The 21,938-nt window shown below is 37.6% G+C and overlaps 2 protein-coding genes and 1 pseudogene across 2 annotated transcripts; 1 reads left to right on the top strand and 2 right to left on the bottom strand.

The window, feature by feature from the left end:
* Positions 1-758: 758 nt before the first annotated feature.
* LOC137722010 (probable LRR receptor-like serine/threonine-protein kinase At3g47570) lies at positions 759-2,416 on the bottom strand. Its single transcript, XM_068461018.1, has 2 exons — positions 1,228-2,416; positions 759-1,138 (listed from the first exon to the last, which is right to left on the bottom strand). The coding sequence occupies exons 1-2, from the start codon at positions 2,414-2,416 to the stop codon at positions 759-761; spliced, it is 1,569 nt and encodes a 522-aa protein (XP_068317119.1).
* Positions 2,417-4,534: 2,118 nt separating this feature from the next.
* On the top strand, positions 4,535-7,751 carry LOC137722009 (uncharacterized). Its single transcript, XM_068461017.1, has 5 exons — positions 4,535-4,640; positions 4,968-5,068; positions 5,425-5,467; positions 6,112-6,166; positions 7,371-7,751. Exons 1-5 carry the CDS (start codon positions 4,535-4,537, stop codon positions 7,498-7,500), a joined length of 435 nt encoding a protein of 144 aa, XP_068317118.1. The 3' UTR covers positions 7,501-7,751.
* A 598-nt stretch (positions 7,752-8,349) lies between these two features.
* On the bottom strand, positions 8,350-11,776 carry LOC137723623 (probable LRR receptor-like serine/threonine-protein kinase At3g47570; annotated as a pseudogene).
* Positions 11,777-21,938: the final 10,162 nt, after the last annotated feature.

Below are 21,938 nucleotides of genomic sequence, written 5' to 3'. Positions count from 1 at the left end.
AAGAATATTTTGCAATCAGATCTATATTACAAATGTATCTTAGAAATGATGTGCTACCTTAAGATTTTGACTCAAACGTCTAAAAGGGAAACCCTTTAACGGTATCACACAATTTTGGGATCACAGGCCATAATAGGAGGAAAACTTTGCGTTTTTCATTAACCATCGTCGGTTCATGAAGGTGAAAACATTTGTTTGTCGACCTATATTAGCAAGCGGATTGGTAATGCGACTGATTGGGGGTCAAATGGAAACGAATAACAGTACAGATTTGTGTGTTACCTGTGAGACATTCAAATGACATGGTGGGAGAATTGCAGCAGTGAACTAGAATAAAGATAAGGGAGTCATAGACTGTCGTTGAAAATTAACCATTAACAATATGATTGAGATTTGAGACTAATAAGACCAATTAAGCTAGAAAGATACCGATTAATTAAGTTACATTCTTTCCTTAACAAACAAGCGCGGGAAGAAGCAGGATTTAAACATTCTTTCCTTATTCTACTATATAAAATGCTGAGTTCAACCTTACATAATCTCACACAAATTTGATACATATAACATCCTTGATCAAATGATTTATTGCACACGGACAAGACGAGTGTGGTCCCGTTATCCTAGACCACAAGGTTCAAGTGTGGTCTCCCACCATTCGATCTTACGTCCTCCACTGTTGGATGAAGATCGAACGGTGAGTGACCATAATTTTCTTGGACCATGGGGTCTAGGAGAATGGAACTCTCACATTTCTAATTCTAGCCTCTACCTCTTAAATTGAGATATGAATCTCTAATTGTCTTTAATTTGTTCACAACAACATCCATAAGCATTCGCTCTGACGGCGATGTGGCAGAGCATGAGAGTCCAATTTGCATCACTGAAATTGAGCATTCCACCAACCTTCTTGCTTGAATTGGGCTTCCATCAACATCTACAACTTCACATTCGACAAGCAGCAATGGGTCAACTATGTCCATGGCATGGTCAGGCATCGCCATGGCAATGAATTGGTGAATGCTCATACCATCTTTGAACATGTCATCTGTAGGACATCTTCTTGTGAACATTTCTAGCAATAGTATTCCAAAACTATAAACATCTCCAAGGATGGAAACTTGGCCTCCCATGCCATACTCTGCCATTCAATGCATACATTAGAACTTAATTTGGCGTAGTGATAAGTTATTACAAAGAGAAGGCATTGAAAGAGATAGAAACTCATACCTGGAGGAATGTAGCCTATTGAACCTTTTAACCCGGTTGATATGGATTGACTTTGAGCGGGATCATTAGATGCCTCCAAGAGGAACCTTGCTAAACCAAAGTCACCAACATGAGCTACCATATCTTCGTCAAGAAGAACATTATTTGGCTTCATATCACAATGAACAATTGAAGTTTCGCAACGGTGGTGGAGATAATCCAATGCAGAAGCAACATCGATTGCAATATCGAGTCTTTGGACAAGGCTCAATCTCTTACTCTGAGTGTGCTCGTCATTTCTCAGATGCAGCCACATTTCTAGGCTTCCATTTACCATGTACTCAAAAACTAGACTTTTGAAATCTTGACCCTGGTTGTCAATGCTTGAGCATGCAGTTATGATCTTCAGAAGATTACGGTGCCTTACGCTTCTCAAAGCTTTGCATTCATCCATAAAACTCTTGGATGCTCCTTGTTGTTGAAGGTTTAATACCTTAACTGCAACTAAAGTTCCATCACCGGGGACTAGTCCTTTGTAAACAGAACCAAAACTTCCAGAACCAATCAAATTTTCCGTAGAGAACCCGTCGGTTGATTGAACAAGTTCTGAGTAAGAGACACCAACTTTCCAATCCTTATAAGAACGTGAGATTACAGGTATACTCCTTGGCCTCTTAAGCATTGAACGAGCACCAATAAAGCATGACATACCAATTATGATGGCAAGTGCGCAAGCTACAGAGATGACTACTTTTCGAGCAAGCAGTCCTCGAGATGAGTGAGGCTTTATGTTGGGGCATGCAGGTAAATGTAGTTTCGACCTACCACCACAGAGATTAGGATTTCCAAGAATTGAGAGACCAGTTGCATTTGAAAAGATTCCTTCTTCAGGCATTTTACCCTCAAAATTATTATATGAAAGGTTGAGATGCCTAAGAAATCTAAACTTGCCTAGAAATTCAGGAATCTGCTCGGATAAGTTATTGCTCGAAAGAACAATTTCTTCCAGGCTTCTTAAACTTTTAAGAGATTGAGGAATTATTCCTTGAAACTCATTACCTTCCAAATGCAAGCTCACCAACATAATACAACTGCCAAGGCTATTGGGTATTTCGGCGGATAAATTGTTTCCTGATGCATCTAGCTCTACTAGATTTATCAAAAGACCAACTTCAGATGGCAGTGAACCAATCAAATGATTGTCAAACATTCTCAAAGAAATTGAAAGGGATGAAAGCCCAAAAATCTCTTTAGGTATGGTGCCTATAAGATTGTTACTAGAAAGGCCAAGCTGTAGATATGGATGAAGATGGATCTCCAACCATTCAACAAAAAAGGGTAGAAAATCCGTCTTCGGGTGAAGGTTCCATACCTAGGGCTATGGGACGAAACAAGGCGCGAAGGTTGAAGGAAAAGGGTAAGGCAAATGATAATTACGCCGCTCAACATGAAGTGGCGGCCTCATTGGGATTATTGGTGGAGCAAAATGCCCTTGAGGCTGAAGAAATGAAGCGTAGGCATGAAGAACGGGCCAAACAAATACAAGAAAAGATGGATGATAAGAATATGGAAAGGAACACTTCGAATTACACTCCAATGAGTAAGGCCTATTTTGATAGGAAAAAAAGAAGAAATTATGAGTTGATGACAGTTGTTTACCTCTGACTATACTCCTACGATGGCGGATGATGAAGATGATGTTGATTATGGATATTAAATTTAAGTTGTTTTAGTTTTTAAATTTAAGTTAATGTTGTTTTCGAATTTAATTTGTAGTTTTTAAATTTAATTTGTTGTTTTTAAATTTTAGTTGTAATTTTTAAATATAAATTATAGTTTTTAAATTTAAGTTGTTGTTTTTAAATTTAAGTTGGTGTAGTTTTTAAATTTAAATAATAAATTATGTTTGGCCCTCGATTAAAGACGGTTTTTTGTGGCAAGGCTAAAACGAGCCCTCTGGCCCTTGGTTGGAGACGGAGGCAAATATGGCCTTGTACTGTTCATTAAAATATTAATATCTTGGAGAATCTTGGAAGGCCAGAGGGCTAAAACAAGCCCTCTGGCTAGCCCTCGGTTGGAGATGGCCTTAGAGTTCTATGAAGGCACTACTCCAGTTAATATTCGAAACCGCGAGAGTTGTTCTTCAAGATGGAAGAAACATCTTCACCCAGAGGAGGAATTGTAGGTGTTGGGAAATTTTCACAATTTATTTTAAATATTTAATTATATTACATTTAATTTCATAAATTAATTTCCTTTAATTTTTTTCTAGGTACACCAAGCGGAGGAATTGTATATGGAGAGCAGCTCGAAACTCTTTCAGTTTCACAGTTGTTGGGAAATTTGTAAAGGGTGGGTGTTAATTGAAGATCCACCACTGATAGCCCCTACGCTGATGTTCGGAACTGCATCCTCAACTGCAGATATGGATGAAGATGGATCTCCAACCATTCAACAAACAAGGGTAGAAAATCCGTCTTCGGGTGAAGGTTCCATACCTAGGGCTATGGGACGAAACAAGGCGCGAAGGTTGAAGGAAAAGGGCAAGGCAAATGATGATTGTGCCGCTCAACATGAAGTGGCGGCCTCATTGCGATTATTGGTGAAGCAAAATGCCCTTGAGGCGGAAGAAATGAAGTGTAGGCATGAAGAACGGGCCAAACAAATACAGAAAGAGATGAATGATAAAAATATGGAAAGGAACACTTCGAATTACACTCCATTGAGTAAGACCTATTTTGATAGAAAAAAAAAAGAAATTATGAGCCGACGGCAGTTGTTTACCTCTGACTATACTCCTACGATGGCGGATGATGAAGATGATGTTGATTATGGATATTAAATTTAAGTTGTTGTAATTTTTAAATCTAAGTTGATGTTGTTTTCGAATTTAATTTGTAGTTTTTAAATTTAATTTGTCGTTTTTAAATTTTAGTTGTAGTTTTTAAATATAAGTTGTAGTTTTTAAATTTAAATAATAAATTATGTTTGGCCCTATGACCCTTGGTTGGAAACTGTTTTTTTGTGACAGGGTTAAAACGAGCCCTCTGGCCCTTTGGCCTCCGGTTGGAAACAGAGGCAAATATGACCCTATACTGTTCGTTAAAATATTAATATCTTGAAGGATCTTGAAGGGCCAAATGGCTAAAATGAGCCTTCTGGCTAACCATCGGTTGGAGATGGCCTAATGAACTAAAAGCAGCACCCTATGCATAGGGCAGGGGCAGAATCTATAATTTCGCTACAATTCCGGGGCATTTCTCGAATTCCACTTTCTCGAAACGATAATCACCGTCCTCTACCCTTAGTCCTCAGTAGAGCAGAGAAAATGACGCCGCGCCACTGTGAATGTCCAAAAGCTCGAGAAAAAGCAAAAGAGAGCAAAAGTGTCGAAGCTCGGTTTTCTCCTCGCCGTAATCACGTCAAACCTCGCCGTACGTAGGGCCGTGCCGCAGAACCGCGGCCTCTCTATGCTTCTCGGCGAACCAGGGAGACGGTTCTCAACAAAAGCCGAAAACCCGCCTCAGAACTCCCCGCCGTCTGATCAGCCGCATGATGCTTCACCGATCGAACCTTTTCTCCAAACCCCAACCGATCGAACCTTTTCTCCAAACCCCAACCACAGGTATTATAAACTGACCTATCGGCTGCCGTGGGCATGGCTGTGATTTCGTTTCCATTTTCAGTTCAGGGTTTTGGGTATTTAAATTCAATGATGAAATGTGTCACAATGGCAATGTGTTGCATATGATATTTTTAAGGTTTGGTGTATGGGAAGCTGCTTGGAATCTCGAGGTATACACTGAAGATCGATGTGATGAATACGCTGGAGGGCTGTAATTTGAGCCTGGAGGATGTCAAAGTTGATTAAAATCGGGCCTTAACGCCGATGGGAATGTAAATTGCGTATTCTCTATTTTGTTTATTTGCCAGTAGATTGATAATTTGTTATGCCATGCAATAGATAAATTTGTTTAGGTGCTCCAAAAATGTTTGGTTGATGATTTGGGTATGCATTTTGGTTGTTAGGGTCATGCAATTCCAGTGATTGCAAACTTTTGATAATGCAGCTAGGGTGATTTCCAGGAAGGGCCGCCTGTATAAATTGGAGAGGTTAATGATGTCATGGATGCTTGATAGGATATAATTGTTGCGCACATATTTTGTGTCGTAGTGTGCTGATGGTAGGTTTGTGAATGACTGGCTAACCGATCGCAGTGGGACAATCTTACTCCCCATGATGCAAAAACTGTAAGTCAAGGTTTTCTATTGCATGCTTATTATTATTTTTAATGAAATGTTTGATCAAATTGGTCGTGTTTGGAGTTACTCTTCAATCAACAAAATCGCTTGCTATGTAGAATGGACTAAGTAGTAAGAGAAGATTGATGAATATTTGGCTTTCGAGGCTGAACCTAATGAATTTAAATTCTTCTGTAAGGCAATATATGCCATAGGCAGTTTGACACTCTAAACAGTTGAAGTAGGTTTTTTATCTGGATAACACATAAATATTACCTGGGTAGAGTTGCTTCTTCTTGAAAACGGAATCACTGGAACTACCATGTGGCAACGTAGTGAATTTTTGTTTTAGTAAGTTTGCATGCACCTTCACAAGAAAGTTGGTAACTAAGGCTGCCATATGTATTGATTCTATTGACCGAAGAGAAACAGGCTCCATCTGTTCATATCATCATATGTAGACTAAGTCTTCGTAATTTGGAGTTATTGTTTCCCCTATGTCAAGTATATGCCATAATTATTAATGTAATCATGTACATTTTATCGTACAATTAATTTGCTATCACATGATGAAAATCTTTCTGAAAGCACTGGAAATGGACATTTGCTATTATCAGGTTTTATTGCAAGAAATCCCTCAAACTGCTGCTCCATAAGATGTAGAACGGTTTTTGTCTGGTTGTGAATATGATTCATCTTCCCTCCAGATAATTTTCAGGTAAGCTGAATGGCTTGCAAATGAAACATGCTTATATATATAGGGGGCGGATCTGTGGCACCATATTTTTTACACAAGATTTGACACAAATCTTAGACCATTAGATTTGTCCACATTTAATGGTTGAGATGTAATCTAATTAGTCCAATTAATTTCTTTTATTTAAATAGTTTTGCATTAGGTTTTTTAAAAATTAATTAATTATTCTACCCTGTTCTCTTTCTTCTTTTCTGAACTTGACTACTATCTTTCTTTTGTTTCTATCTTTCCGTCATCTGCATATTTTTCGCTCACTCTTTCTTCTCATTGCACTAGCCATAAGGGCATGAACCCAACTTCAGTAGCAAAACATATATAACTGAATTATTTGAATTTTAAAAGAATGAATACTTCGGTCACAATGTCTATTTTCTGAAGGTTAGGTAATGAACCTAAAACTTGGCATCATATTATTTGAATTTACATTTTAGTTGAATTTTAAATTTTCTAAAATCTCAAGGGGTTAATGTGGCCATATATTTTACATTGAGTTAGGGTTCTGTTGTCAAATAATTAATATCGTGGGATTCATGAGGCTTATAGGCTGCAACAATTTCAATTATTTCTTTAATAAATGGATGATTCCTGGACGCATTAATCTGTTGCTAGTTAGCTACATTGTGCAACATTTTATATGGACTGCGATTCCGTATGTTTTCAAAACATTTCAAGGGAGATAAGGAATCGGGTGTGAAAATTTAGCTGGTGCAGAAAGATTCGATCACCAAGATGGAGAAGAAATTTAAAAACAAAACCAAAAAAATTAGAAAATAAGATAGCATGCCCATGGGAGGATCAATGGAGAAGAAAGAGGGGAAATATCTGTACATACGATGAATGATGAAGAGGGAGAAGAAAGAGTCAATGGAGAAACGAGAAATTAATGAAAAACAATTAATGAGATAGGAAGGAGAATATAAAAATCTTATTAGGTTTTTAGAATTTTATTCCCAATTCATAATTATTTGAATAAATAAAATTAATTGGAGTAATTAGATTGTATCTAAACCATTAAAAATGTGTACATCTAATGGTCTAAGACTCGTGTCAAAACTTGTGTGTTTTTTGTGGTGCCACGGATATATATACATGTATACTTGATTTTTATATCGAAATACTTTTAGCCTACTCGATTTTTATTTTATTTTTTGAAACTATGTTGCAGGTCTTTCCCAGAACCCTCTAAATTTGCAACTGTTCGCTTTCCGTCTCAAACCGAGGCAATGAATGCATTCCTTGCGAAGAACAAAGGCTTCTGTCAGAATGGTCAAATTTTGATTCGCGTTCTCCAGTAATCCTGTTTTGTTTGTTCCCTTTGTCAGAAGAATTGCTATGAGACATGATGAAATGAGAATAGGATTATGTAGTATCATGTCGTTATTCGGCACTTTAGGAATTTGCATGGTATACGATATGTCTTTTTATGAGGCCGTGTTTTTATTTACTTGATTCAACTCAGGAGTAGAAATGTGTTCATTCCTCGTGCAGGAATGGGTATTCCATTTTTTCTTTTAATCCCAAGTCCTTTTGATAAAATTACAAGCATACATAATCTTAATTTCTTAACGTTACAAGTCCTATATTGCTAATAATTACAAGCATGCATAATTTTAATTTCTTTATGTTACGATGTGTAGAAGAATATTTTGCAATCAGATATATTTACAAATATATCTTTGAAATGATATGCTACTTTAAGATTTTGACTCAAACATCTAAAAGGGAAACCTTTTTAACATCAACCATCTTCGGTTCATGAAGGCGAAAACATTTGTTTGTCTACCTATATTAGCATGCGGATTAGTAACGTGACTGATCGAGGGTCAAATGGAAACGAATAACAGTACAGAGTTGTTTGTTACCTGTGAGACATTCATATGACATGGTGGGAGAAGTGCAGCAGTGAACTGGAATAAAGATAAAGGAGTCATAGACTGCCATTGAAAATTAACCGTTAACAATATGATTGATATTTGAGACTAATAAGATCAATTAAGCTAAAAAAACTACCAATTGATTAAGTTACATTCTTTCCTTAACAAACAAGTACGGGAAGAAACAGGATTCAAACATCCTTTCCTTATTCTACTATATAAAATGTTGAGTTCAACCTTACATAATCTCACACAAATTTGATACGTATAATATCCTTATTCAAATGACTTCTTGCACACAGACAATATGAGGCTAATTATTTAACAAACTTGACCTCACATTTATCAATTCCGTTATCCTAGACCACAAGGTTCAAGTGTGGTCTCCCACCATTCGATCTTATGTCCTCCACCGTTGGATGAAGATCAAACGGTGAGTGATCATAATTTTCTTGGACCACGAGGTCTAGGAGAATGGAACTCTCACATTTATATTTCTAGCCTCTACCTCTTAATTTGAGATATGAATCTCTAATTGTCTTTAATTTGTTCACAACAGCACCCATAAGCATTCGCTCTGACGGTGATGTGGCAGAGCATGAGAGTCCAATTTGCATCACTGAAACTGAGCATTCCACCAACCTTCTTGCTTGAATTGGGCTTCCATCAACATCTGCATCTTCACATTCAACGAGCAGCAGTGGGTCAACTCTGTCCATGGCATGGTCAGGCATCGCCATGGCAGTGAACTGGTGAATGCTCAAACCATCTTTGAAAATGTCATCTGTAGGTCGTCTTCCTGTGAACATTTCTAGCAATAGTATTCCAAAACTATAAACATCTCCAAGGATGGAAACTTGGCCTCCCATGCCATACTCTGCCATTCAATACATACATTAGAACTTAATTTGGCTTTGTGATTAGTTATTAGGAAGAGAAGGCATTGAAAGTGATAGAAACTCATACCTGGAGGAATGTAGCCTATTGAACCCTTTAATCCGGTTGATATGGTTTGACTTTGAGCGGGATCATTAGACGCCTCCAAGAGGAACCTTGCTAAACCAAAGTCACCAACATGAGCTACCAGATCTTCGTCTAGAAGAACATTATTTGGCTTCATATCACAATGAACAATTGAAGTTTCACAATGGTTGTGGAGATAATCCAATGCAGAAGCAACATCGATTACAATATTGAGTCTTTGGACAAGGCTCAATCTCTTACTCTGAGTGTGCTCGTCATTTCTCGGATGTAGCCACATTTCTAGGCTTCCATTTACCATGTACTCAAAAACTAGACTTTTGAAATCTTGACCCTGGTTGTCAATGCTTGAGCATGCAGTTATGATCTTCTAAAGATTACGATGCCTTACGCTTCTCAAAGCTTTACATTCATCCATAAAACTCTTGGATGCTCCTTGTTGTTGAAGGTTTAACACCTTAACTGCAACTAGAGTTCCATCACCGGGGACTACTCCTTTGTAAACAAAACCAAAACTTCCAGAACCAATCAAATTTTCCGTAGAGAACCCGTCGGTTGATTGAACAAGTTCTGAGTAAGAGACACTTGCTTTCCAATCCTCATAAGAACGTGAGCTTACAGATATACTCCTTGGCCTCTTAAGCATTGAACGAGCAACAATAAGGCATGACATACCAATTATGATGGCAAGTGCGCAAGCTACAGAGATGACTACTTTTCGAGCAAGCAGTCCTCGAGATGAGTGAGGCTTTATGTTGGGGCATGCATGTAAATGTAATTTCGAGCTACCACCACATAGATTAGCATTTCCAAGAATTGAGAGACCAGTTGCATTTGAAAAGATCCCTTCTTCAGGCATTTTACCCTCAAAATTATTATACGAGAGATTGAGATGCCTAAGAAATCTAAACTTGCTTAGAAACTCAGGAACCTGCCCGGATAAGTTATTGCTTGGAAGATCAATTTCTTCCAGGCTTCTTAAACTTTTAAAAGATTGAGGAATTATTCCTTGAAACTCATTACCTTCCAATTGCAAGCGCACCAACATAATACAACTCCCAAGGCTTGTGGGAATTTCAGCTGATAAATTGTTTCTTGATAAATCTAGCTCTACTAGATGTACCAAAAGACCAACTTCAGATGGCAATGGACCTGTCAACTGATTGTCAGACATTGTCAAAGAAATTGAAAGGGATGGAAGCCCAAAAATCTCTTTAGGTATGGTGCCTGTTAGATTGTTAACGGAAAGGTTAAGCAGTAGAAGATGTTGGCAGTCTCCTAGACTTGGTGGTATATTTCCCAGAAATCTATTCTGTTGTAGGAAGAGTTTTGTCAATGAAGTCATGTTACCCAGGGACGACGGGATTGACCCAGAAAAAGTGTTGCCGTCCAAATATAGTTCATTCAATTTCTGAAGCCTCCCGATTTCTTCAGGGACACTACCACTGAAATAGTTATTATCCATTCCAACAAGGGCCAAGTTTACTAGATTTCCAATACCCAAAGGGATGCTTCCATGTATCAAATTTATCCCCAGAAAAAGATTTCTTAGTGTGGTAGAAAGGTTGGACATGGATACAGGCAATTCTCCTCCAAATTGATTTCTGGAAAGAGACAACCACTCCAGACTAGTACAATTAGCCAAGAATTTGAGAAAATTCAGGTCCCCAGCTTTCCCACTTCCCAATCTATTGTGATTAAGGTTTAGTATAACTAAGCTTCGCAAGGTTCCAAGACTTTCACCTGGGATTGTGCCAGTAAGACCATTTTTAGCCAAGTCAATAAGTTGTAGTCTAGAAGCATTTGACAATGATACAGGAATATTTCCTGTGAATTTGTTGTCGCCACAGGCAAATTCTTGGAGATTAGGAAGAGTAAGGCCGAGATCTGTTGGTAGCTCTCCATGCAATTGGTTTGAAGCAACACCAAACAAGTATATGGAAGAAATATTATAGATTGAAGCAGGGATTATACCAGAGAGCTTGTTTCCTTCAAGTCCGAATTCTTGCAATCTTGTTAGCCGCCCGAGCGCATTGGGTATGCTTCCTTGAAAATTGTTTCTGGCAAAATCTAACAAACGCAGAGAAGAAAAGTTTCCTATCCAACTCGGGATGGTTCCAGTCAGACTGTTGTTATAAAGCACCAGATGCTTTAATTTCGACAATGAACTGAGTTGTTTTGGAATCGAGCCAATAAGTTCATTGTAACGAAACTCAAGCGTCTTTAGTTGTGTACACTGGGATAAATTGGTTGGAATTTTCCCACTGAAGGAATTGTGAGACAAGTTGAGAACGTGTAGGCTTTGCAGACGACCAATTTCCTGAGGAATTTCACCACGAAAGCTGTTGCTTCCTAGGTTGATTCTAGTAAGATAGGAAAGATTTCCTATAGAAGGAGGTAAAGAGCCTGCCAATTTTTGATCTTGCAGGTTCAAAATCAAGACTCTTTTGGTGGAATGGTTGCATGTAACGCCCGCCCAACTGCAGAAATAGATGGAATCATTCCATGCGCTCATGACACGGAGAGCATCTTGAGTGATGTGTTTCTTGAAGTCGAGCAGCGCCAGGCGATCAGTTTCATTTCCAAGACTAGTGCTGGAGAGTGCTGCAGATCCCAGACATGTGGTCATGCATAAAAGAATGAAGCCATGAAAGAGTTTAAACAAAATCAGCCTGCCATGAGTTCGACGTGAATGCTCCATCCCTACCAAAATACAGACCGCAAATAAGAAACTCTCTGTTTTTCTCTCTCTTTTGGCTGTGAAATTAGTAGCCAATTCCCGCTTACAGGAATGCGTATGAAGCACGAAGACATTATATGTCTTATCACGTGGAACCTAATCTTGATTGAAAAGTAGGCCACAGCTCCCACCGTGTCGAGCAAGGAATAGGAAGACCATATTAGTCTGCGGATCCCGATAGGTCTTTGTCCTCACAGTCAAGTTCATCGTGTAATCAACCAATTATTCTTTATTGAACAAATTAAGGAAGAGGAAACAGAGAATGTTGGAAAAAATAAAGTTTAACATGGGTTTTATTCTTATTCTTTCTTAATTGTAAGTGCAAATACAAAATTAAGTTCATATGATCTTTTGATCTTACTTCAATACAAAACGAGTAAATAACTATACATGTCGATGATAGACAGTGAATTTACTAAAGCGATGCGTTAAAGTGATTGATAGACTTAACTAAGATTTACGTATTTAAATGACTCGAACGATTTTCTAATTGATGAAGACTGAAGTAAGACTTACGTGTTCATTTAGCCTCAGTTTTGTCCTTGTTAAAATCACCCAAAAGAAAAAAGCACAGGGAAAAGTAGAAACTCCAAGCAGTATGAGAAAGCTAGTAAATGTGAGGACCACACTAATAGTGAGCATCGGCTTTACTCCGTCACTTGTAAGTTCTTTCTCTAAGGATTGTTTTTATAAAAAATTAAAAATTAAAAAATTAAAAAAAAATACTTATGCTTATAAAAGTTTCTACTAAAAGTATATTCATTAGAAACACATAAATTCAAGTGCTAAGAAAAACATTGGTAAGATGCACCTACCGACTGTATTTTCGAAAAATGTTTTGTGATACCATCTCATTTTTAAGTTTTTATGTTAAACATAGTTTAAAACGCTCCTTGTTGTAAAAAAAATGTTGAAAGGTCTTTCAAAAACAGTTCCAAACATGTCGTATCCAACTCTTGATCGCACCATGTCCTCATTCAAGTTTACTGATTTAGAAACAAACTTATTTTCTTTGCCCGTCGGGCCTACCTTTCAATTCATACACTAACAACATGTTACAGTTTAGAGTGTGATTTTTATGTCGAAATCCACAATTTTTCTGCTAATTTTGGAAAAACAATTAAACAAATGCATTTATTAGTTCAAACTATATATTGGCCATCTTTTCAAAGATCAATTAATCAGTAATGCATGCATGTTTAGGAATTAAGACATTGTTCACAGAGGCAGATCCATACTGGTCAATTGCAATATTGAGTCTTTGGACAAGGCTCAATCTCTTACTCTGAGTGTTCTCATCATTTCTCGGATATAGCCAAATATCTAGGCTTCCATTTACCATGTTCTTCTGAATTGTAATTGCAGATACAAAATTATGGTCATTTGACCTTTTGACCTTCCTTTAATATGAAACAAGTAAATAACTATACCTATCGGTGACAAACAATAAAATTACTAAAGCGGTGCGTTAAAGTGATTGATAGACTTACCTTAGATTTACATGTTTGAAGGGTTCGATTTAGATTTACATGTTTGAAGGATTCAAATGGTTTTTTTTCAATTGATTAAGACTAAAGTAAAGTTTACGTGTTCATTGAGCCTCAGTTTTGTCCTTGTTCAAATGACCCGAAAGAAAAAAGTACAGGAAAAAGTAGAACTCCAAGCAGTACGAGATAGATAGCTAGTCAATGTGAGGACCACACAAATAGTGAGCTCCCATCAAGCAAAAGACTTAAGGAGAACCTTTTAGTGGGGATGACTCAAAAGTTGCATATGCACCTTTTAGTACGTTGTCTTGACTCACAAGTTCCATATTGTGCCCGGAAATGATGGCATCAATGTCCCCTTTACTCCGTCCCTTGTAAGTTCTTGCTCTTAAGATTGTTTTTGTCAAAAAAAAAAAAAAAAAAAAAAACACTTATAAGAGTTTCTACTAAAAGTACATTCATTAGAAACACATTAAAATCAAGTGCTTAGAAAAAAAACTCGGAAGTGTTTTCTGAAAAAGAACCTACCAAGTGTATTTTCAAAAAATGTTTTGTGATCCGGTTACAATTTTAAGTTTTTATGTTAAAGGTAATTAAAAGTGCTCCTAGTTGTTCAAACATGTTGTTAGACGTTTCGAAAAACAGTTCCGAACATGTCGCGCATCCAACTCTCAATCGCACCTTGTCCTTGTTCAGGCTGTTTTGTTGATTTAGATTCATACTTTTTTTTTCTACACCTATAGGGCCTACCTATCAATTCGTACATTTACAACATGTCACAGTTTAGAGTGCGACTTTCTGTGGAAATCCACAATTTTCTGCTAACTTTAGAAAAACAATTAAATAATGCATTTATTAGTTCAAACTATACATTTTCAGAGATTAGAACACTAATTACTTCTGACCAAAAAAAAAAATCGCTAATTACTTAATTAGTAATGCATGCATGCTTAGGAATTAAGATATAGTTCAAAGAGGCGGATCCATTTCATGAACCCTGCCAGGTGGTCCTGGGCAAAGGCGAGTCCAAAATTCTAATATCGGGTGGTCTTAATCAAGATACGTTAGGTGTTAGTAGGGCAGCGGACGAGGACCTAGCACCCAGATGAGACCTAGGCCGACTAGACAGATAGGCGGATGTAAGTAAATTCGGAATACTTTATGAAATATCTTTCAAATGTTGTATGAATTTATAGTGAATTTAAAAAAAAAAAATATATATATATTACAGTGTCAAACATATGGTATAAAAAGTATTGGTTGAGTTAATACACCATCCCCTTATTAATTAAATGCTAGGAGACACCTGATTATACAACAATTAAAAAGAAAAAAGAATAGGAAAAATGGAAAGTTGGTCAATTGAAAAATGGAGTCTTTCTTCTTCGTTAGAATCAACGTCCAAGAACAGCCATAGTGACCATCTTCTCTTTGTTCCTCTGTGATTTTGAGGAGGCTAATTATGTAACAAACTAACCTCACATTTATCAGTAGAATTGCTTTGAGACATGATAAAATGAGAACATAGGATTATGTATTATCATGCCGTTGGGCGGAACTTCAGGAATTTGCATGGTATACGTTATGTCTTTTTATAAGGCCGTGTTTTTGTTTACTGGATTTAACCCAGCAGCAGAAATGTTCATTTCTTTTGCAGGAATGGGTATTCCATTCTTTCTTTTAATCCCAAGTCCTGTTGCCAATAATCTCTTTTAACCTTTGTTTTATAATTACAAGCCATAATATGGAGAAAGTTTCACGGTGTTATCAATTCATTCATGTTTTAACTTACGGGTTTGGCACTAACACTGTCTTCGGTTCTTGGAGAAAGTTTCACAGGTAACAGTACAGATTTTTGTGTTACCTGTGAGACATTCAAATGATATGGTGAGAGAATTGCATCAGTGAACTCAGACTGCCATTGAAAACTAACCATAAACAATATGATTGAGACTAATAAGACCAATTAAGCTAGAAAGCAAATTAAGTTACATCCGATTCAGCCAAAACAAACTAGTGCGGGAATAAAAAGGATTACACATTCTTTCTTTATTCTACTATATAAAGTGCTGAGTTCAACCTTACATGATGTCACACAAATTTGATACATATACTGTCCTTATTGAAATGATTTCTTGCACACAGACGAGATGAGATTAAATATGTAACAAACTTAACCTGACATTTATCAGTCTCGTTATCTTATACCTGTTCGAAGAAAATTGTGGTTGCCCACCATTCAATCAAGTCCTCCACCATTAGATAAAGATCGAACTACCATAATTTTCTTAGACCATGGGGTCAGGGAGAATGGAACTCTCACATTTATATTTCAAGCCTCTACCTCTTAGATTGAGGTAGGAATCTCTAATTTTCTTTAGTTTGTTGACAACAACATCCACAAGCATCCGCTCTAATGGTGATATCGCAAAGCATGAGATTCCAATTTGCATCACCGAAACTGAGCATTCCTTCAACCATCTTGCCTGAACTGGGCTTCCATCAGCATCTGCATCTTCACATTCGATGAGCCACAAAGGGTCAACTATGTCCATGGCGTGGTCAGGCATCGTCATGGCAGTGAACTGTTTTTCTAGACCCTTACGCTTAGACCATAAAAATAACGTTCTTCTTGACGAAGATATGGTAGCTCATGTTGGTGACTTTGGTTTAGCAAGGTTCCTCTTGGAGGCGTCTGACGATCCTTCTCAAAGTCAAACCATGGCAATCAGGTTAAAGGGATCGATAGGCTACATTCCTCCAGGTATGAGTTTCTATCACTTTCAATGTCTTCTCTTCCTAATAACTTATCACCAAGCCAAATTATGTCATAATGTATGTATTGAATGGCAGAGTATGGCATGGGAGGCCAAGTTTCCATCCTTGGAGATGTTTATAGTTTTGGAATACTATTGCTAGAAATGTTCATAGGAAGCGCTTCATAAAGAAGCACCTACCAAGGGCATTTTCGAAAAACGCTTTAGTGATCCATTCGCATTTTAAAGTTTTTATGTCAAATGTAGTCAAAACCGTTGCTGGACCGTACAAAAACAGTTCCAAACATGCCGTCAGTCCAACTCTCGATCGCACCTTGTCCTCACATTCAAGCTGTTTTGTTGATTTAGAACCATACTTGTTTTCTATACCTGCAGGGCCGACCATGCAATAATTTCAATTCATACATTAATAACACGACACAGTTTTCTTCCTTTGCCAAATTGCTGGAGTGTGATTTTTCACATAGAAATCCACAATTTTCTGCAAACTTAGAAAATCAATTAAATAATGGAATTGTTATTAGTTTTCTAAAATTATCATTGTGTACCTTAAACTTTTTATATTTAGAAAGAAAAATACACTTATGAGGAGTACACAATGAAATTTTTGAAATGTCAATAACAATTCTCTTAAATAAATGCATTTATTAGTTCAAACTATGCATTGACCATCTTTCAAAGATTAGAACACTATTTACTTAATTAGTAATACCTGCATGTTTTTTTTTGTGGGGCCCTTTACCATCGTGGTGGAGAGGAGTGTAGCATTGCATCCCAGCGTGGGTTCGAACCCCTCGGCTCCCTAATCTTAACATCTAATCTAACAAATCTATCGTTTGACAAAAAACTAAAAAACCCAACAGGGGAAGCAAGTACAAGAAAGGCCAGAACATGTCCAAGTGAAAAGGTTGAAGACAGAGGAAAGTAGATACACTCTAAACAACTGAAAAGTCATCCTAGAAATCAGACAAACTGCAACTAGCATCCTATCAGTGACCAACAGAGAAGTGAGGCTGGTAGATCAGAGAGACTAGCAGACCTCAATTAGAGAACTACGGGCGGGCATGGCAGCCCGTCACGAGAAAGTACCATGACCAGTGAGGTAGGAGGCGTTGATACAAGCTTGGTGATGCGGTGCGGACAACAGTGGGATTCGGCGCCCTCTCGTTGAAAATAGCCGAGCATCGCTCTTTCCATTTTTCCCAACAACCAATAAAATTTAGAACCTTTGGTGTGGCTTTGATTCCCCACGCAATTGTCCAAACCTCCCTATCAATAGTATGAGAGGAGGAAGCCATGGGTTTAGGGCCTCTTTCTTTGTCCAAAGACCCAGTGATACCCACCCTTTGCACTAAAATCACCCTTAGAATTCCAGGGCCAAAAAAGGGAGTCAGGTTCCTCTAGGTTGTACGGGGGAATATATTTGATCAATGAAACATCTTGAGATGATAAAATATGAGATACGGAGACCGGCACTAAAATGATCCCTTTAATGCCTGCATGCTTAGGAATTAAGATAATGTTCATATCTTAATCATCAAAATCTCATACCAAACCGTTGTGCTCATAAATTCATCATTTGTATCCATATTAATTTTCCTTGTTTACACCTTTGTTTTACTCTTTTATTTAGGTTTTACGTTCTTTTAATGTTTTGTAGGTGGAAAACGAGCTAAAAAGAAAGAATTGAGATTAGAAGGCTTTACAATCCTATGTTGTCAGAACTGTCTTCGTAGATCAGTCAAATTTGATAATTAAACTGTACTGACTCAGGAAGAACAAAGAGATGAGCTATACATGTTTGGAAAGCTACGGATTTCTGTTTTCTATAAAATTTGACGGTTCATAAATTTCATTTTTTTTTATATGGAGTATGGCAGTTTTAGTGCATGAAGGTCGATCTACGTGCTCGAATCCAATGCTTCCTACGACTAGGCATCAACCTTGATAGATTAAGATATGAAGGCATTTTAATAAAAGGGGACGTTAAGCCGATAAGGTTAAAAGATAAGGGACGAAACAGCTGGAAAGAGAATTTGGAGAGTTTCCAAGAAGTCTGGAAGAAAATAAAATATGTGTTGCAGTCCTATTAGATTAGGAATGTGATTGTGTAAATCCTAATGGACCTAGGAATATCTATTATATTCCTATTAGGAGTTGATTACCTATTAAGAGTTGTAATTCTAAAATGGTAAGGAATTAACCTCCCTACTACTATAAATAAAGGCACAATGGGGTGGAATAGAACACGCCCACAATTACACATCTCTCTCTTCTCTCCACTATTGCCGCAACTTTCTCTCTCTCTCTCTCTCTCTATGGCCTTCATAATCGTTCAGTAAATTATGCCTACAACACGTTATCAGCATGCTCTTCGCTGCGCTAACTAGAGAATTTATTCTTCAATCAGGGGAGTATTACATTTTTTAATCATGCTTTTTATGATTAATCTATTATTTTATTGAATTGATCTACATGCTATTGATTCAATTTAATTTTTCTGTGTTGAACGTGATACAACGCATTAGAGATGCAATTTTGACTTTCTGAGAAGGATCTTCTACAAATTCAAAGGCTTTTGTAGTTTTCTGCCAATCAGGTACGCTTAAAATAAAGTAAGATATTTGAAACGATCATGAAGTATGAAAACATTCCCCATGATGCATAAACCCCTGCATTTATATTTACCTTCCAATATATATATATATATATATAGACATTTCTTGCATTACGTAATTTTTGCTACGTGGAATTTGTGGGTCAAAGAATTGAATAAAATACAAGCATGATTTTTTTTTTTCGGGTTTTGAAAACCCGAAATATTAAAATCTGAAAATTGAAAAGAACAGTTGCCACAGATCATTGATGGTCGAAAGCCTTTGCTGGCAAGGAAACTAAAAAGTTCCTTTTGTGTCTAAAGGAAAAGGTGGCTTCAAAATTTGGCCCGCCCAGCCCACCAGCAGGATGGGCTGCTTTTTTTTTTTCACAGACCAAGCCCAATTAGGCTTCCTTTCTGTTTTAGCCGGCACACTGAGCCCTTTCTTTCTCGACCCACTACCACTTGCAGCCATGATCCAAAGCCCAGCCTGCAGCCTAAAGCTGCAGGGCCTTATTTTGGACAACAGCTAGCAATCCTTTACTGGGCTGCCTTTTGTTCTCAAGCCAAAGCCATTTTTGGCTTGTTTTTTTTCAGCCTGCACCCATATTTTTGGTGCCCTACTCACAGCACCCAAGCCCAATGTTATTGGGCTATAGTTTTTTGAATCCAATGCTAATTTTTGGCATTTTAAATAAATTTAACCCAAACATTATTATTATTTTTTGCTTCTACAATCGACCCTGAATGGTTCTGATCTATTGAATTAATTGAAAGTGACATGCAGTCCATTAATCTGATAATTAATCCAAAATTATTGGCTTGAAGCCCACTTTTGGACATTAACGATTCAATATTTTATTTCTTTTCTTTGAACCGTTGACTCACTTTTGTAGTCCCGAAGCGCTGACACTTGAGTTCCCGAAGCAACTCAAATCTACTACATTGCCTGCAACACACCATGATTACGTCCATGAATGAGTACAATTTTGAAGTTTATAAATCAAATCGAATTTTGACTAAGAGAATACTTTTCTTGTTCTTCCATGTTTCTAACTTGCTCTTGAAGCAGCAATGTAGAAAGTGGAAGTTTATTGAATTCTCGAATTTGATTACTACCACAAACATGAGAGAAAGGTATAGATCTATACCCAGTTTGATTGGAGCCTACCGAACCCAATTCGGGTCTGCCTCTCACAATCCAATTTCGAGTTTGTTTTTACAACATATGGTAGAATCAGGGTCTACCAAAGTGTAGCATCATGCCTGAAGCGTGATCTTCGGCACCTAAGACCTAAAACTTCAAGAATAAGGGATGATATTCTCGAACCTCAACCCTGCAGAATCTATTTTCGTCTCGATAGAATAGATCATTGGTTATGCACCTGTTCGTGCCTCTACCAATGTTGTTGAGGAGTATCATTCTAGTCGTCAATATATGAGACTAATTTCGCTCCACCGAACATCGTTGAAAGAGCAGAATTTTGACATGGATGGCCTTGTTGGCCGAATCCCCTTAGTAAACCATTTACTTTGTGAACATTTTTTCATGTTCTTGGATTTACATTTCGTGATTGTTTTACTTATGGATAATCTTATTGATATTGTTCTCGAATATGAGTTAATTGAATCATGTTTCTCAATACATGTGACCGATTCAATTAAACACGTGATTAGGTAAAAATGTGGGGAAGTTAGTTGTCTGGATGAATGCGATACTACGCACACTAACTTTACACCTAAATCACATCTCTAACAACGACTTCAAGTCTATCCAACCTGATTAAGAGCATTGGCACGCTCCTCGTTGTAAGTATGGTACTGAATTACCATTTAAGGGACCTTAAATTCTCCCAGTCATTGAGTTTTTAAGGATATTCGAGAGAACAATGATCATTAATGAAACCACTGAAGAAAATAGAGTGAAATATCTTTGCACCACCTCCAAAAATGAGCATGAAGCTTTGATTTAGGGTCATTGGGTTGTCTTCTAACTAGAAACACACCACATGTGGTCGCCCTGAAACCAGGTGATTCGAGCAGTTTACTTGTTTTGGCACGACCTTTTGGGACACTTAGGTCGGACAATGATGCTACGACACATCTCCTTACCCAAAGTAAGGATCTTATGCCTACAAGCACACTTTGCCAAAACCCGCTCATTTTGGAATTTTGATTTCTAAATCATCCCTAGCAAAGATATGAAACGACTCTCTTTTCCCAATGGATTCAAGGGAATATAAGTGGACTCATCCAACCAAAATGCGGACCATATATATACTTATGGTTTTGGTTGATGAATTAACAAACTGGTCACATGTTTGTCCATACACATTACTGCTAAACCTTCTGGCCAATTAAGGGTTCACCACCCTACTTATCCATTAAAGTCTAGGAGACTGGATAATGCCGAAGAGTTTATATCGACAGTTTTCGATAAAGTATTGCATGTATTTTAGGTTTATAATTGAACATCGAATTCCCACGTTCACCCCAAATAGTTTAGCCTAGTAATCATAAAGCGCATTTAAATGAACGTCCAAATTTTGGTGAATGTACTAAGTTTTCGGTTTCTGCCTAGGGCTATGCAATCTTGTACGCAGATATATTGGTCCGCTTTGAGGCCTATTGCCACCCAACCTATTTGACATTATAGCTGGTTACTGGGTACGAACTTGACTTTTTTTGTATTTACGCATTTGGGTGTGCATTCCATGTGGTAGGTTGCGTTGCCGTAACGTACCAACATGGGTCCTCAAAGAAGGATGTAAGTCTTTGTTGATTATGATTCTCCTTCACACTAACTATCTTATAGCCTTTGCATGTGTTCTCTTTACCGCTTATTTGCGGGTTGTCACTTTAATGAGATTGTATTCCCGCTGTTAAGGTGAGATAAGAACGTCAATGTTCCTGTAGAACAGCGCGAATTTGCGTGGATGTTGCCCACTATGTCTCATCTCGATCCCCATACCGCACAAGTGTGATAAGCAAGTACGATAAATTCTAGCTTTTAGAATGTTGCTCCAGACTCATTCCTCTGATTTAGCTAAAGTGACGAGATCATATACTAGTTGCAAACATGCTTGCAAGGATAAACGTACTTAATGGATGTCGAGTCAACATCCTTAGAGGGTGTGTCGCCCTTGTTGGATGGTTTGGACGTCCCCGTTGAACGGTTTGGTACATCAGCGGATAGCCAATCAATCTGTCTTGGCCTGGAGCACGACAGATCATTTAGTTCGTAGGATTCACTTCCCTAGAAGATGACGACATGACAC

The sequence above is a fragment of the Pyrus communis genome, chromosome 17 (assembly GCF_963583255.1).
Source record: "Pyrus communis chromosome 17, drPyrComm1.1, whole genome shotgun sequence".
Classification (NCBI taxonomy): domain Eukaryota; kingdom Viridiplantae; phylum Streptophyta; class Magnoliopsida; order Rosales; family Rosaceae; genus Pyrus; species Pyrus communis.
Note: the sequence above shows the minus strand (reverse complement) of the source record. Positions and strands in the feature narration are given on the sequence as shown.

What these genes read in the sequence shown, in the direction of transcription:
- LOC137722010 (XM_068461018.1), bottom strand. Translation starts at nt 2,416, where the DNA reads ATGTTTGACAATCATTTGATTGGTTCACTGCCATCTGAAGTTGGTCTT. An exon ending in AATAGGCTACATTCCTCCAG is followed by an intron (nt 1,139 to 1,227) that starts GTATGAGTTTCT and finishes ATTGAATGGCAG; the next exon opens with AGTATGGCATGGGAGGCCAA.
- LOC137722009 (XM_068461017.1), top strand. Translation starts at nt 4,535, where the DNA reads ATGACGCCGCGCCACTGTGAATGTCCAAAAGCTCGAGAAAAAGCAAAA. An exon ending in TGAGCCTGGAGGATGTCAAA is followed by an intron (nt 5,069 to 5,424) that starts GTTGATTAAAAT and finishes AACCGATCGCAG; the next exon opens with TGGGACAATCTTACTCCCCA. An exon ending in TGCAAAAACTGTAAGTCAAG is followed by an intron (nt 5,468 to 6,111) that starts GTTTTCTATTGC and finishes CATAAGATGTAG; the next exon opens with AACGGTTTTTGTCTGGTTGT.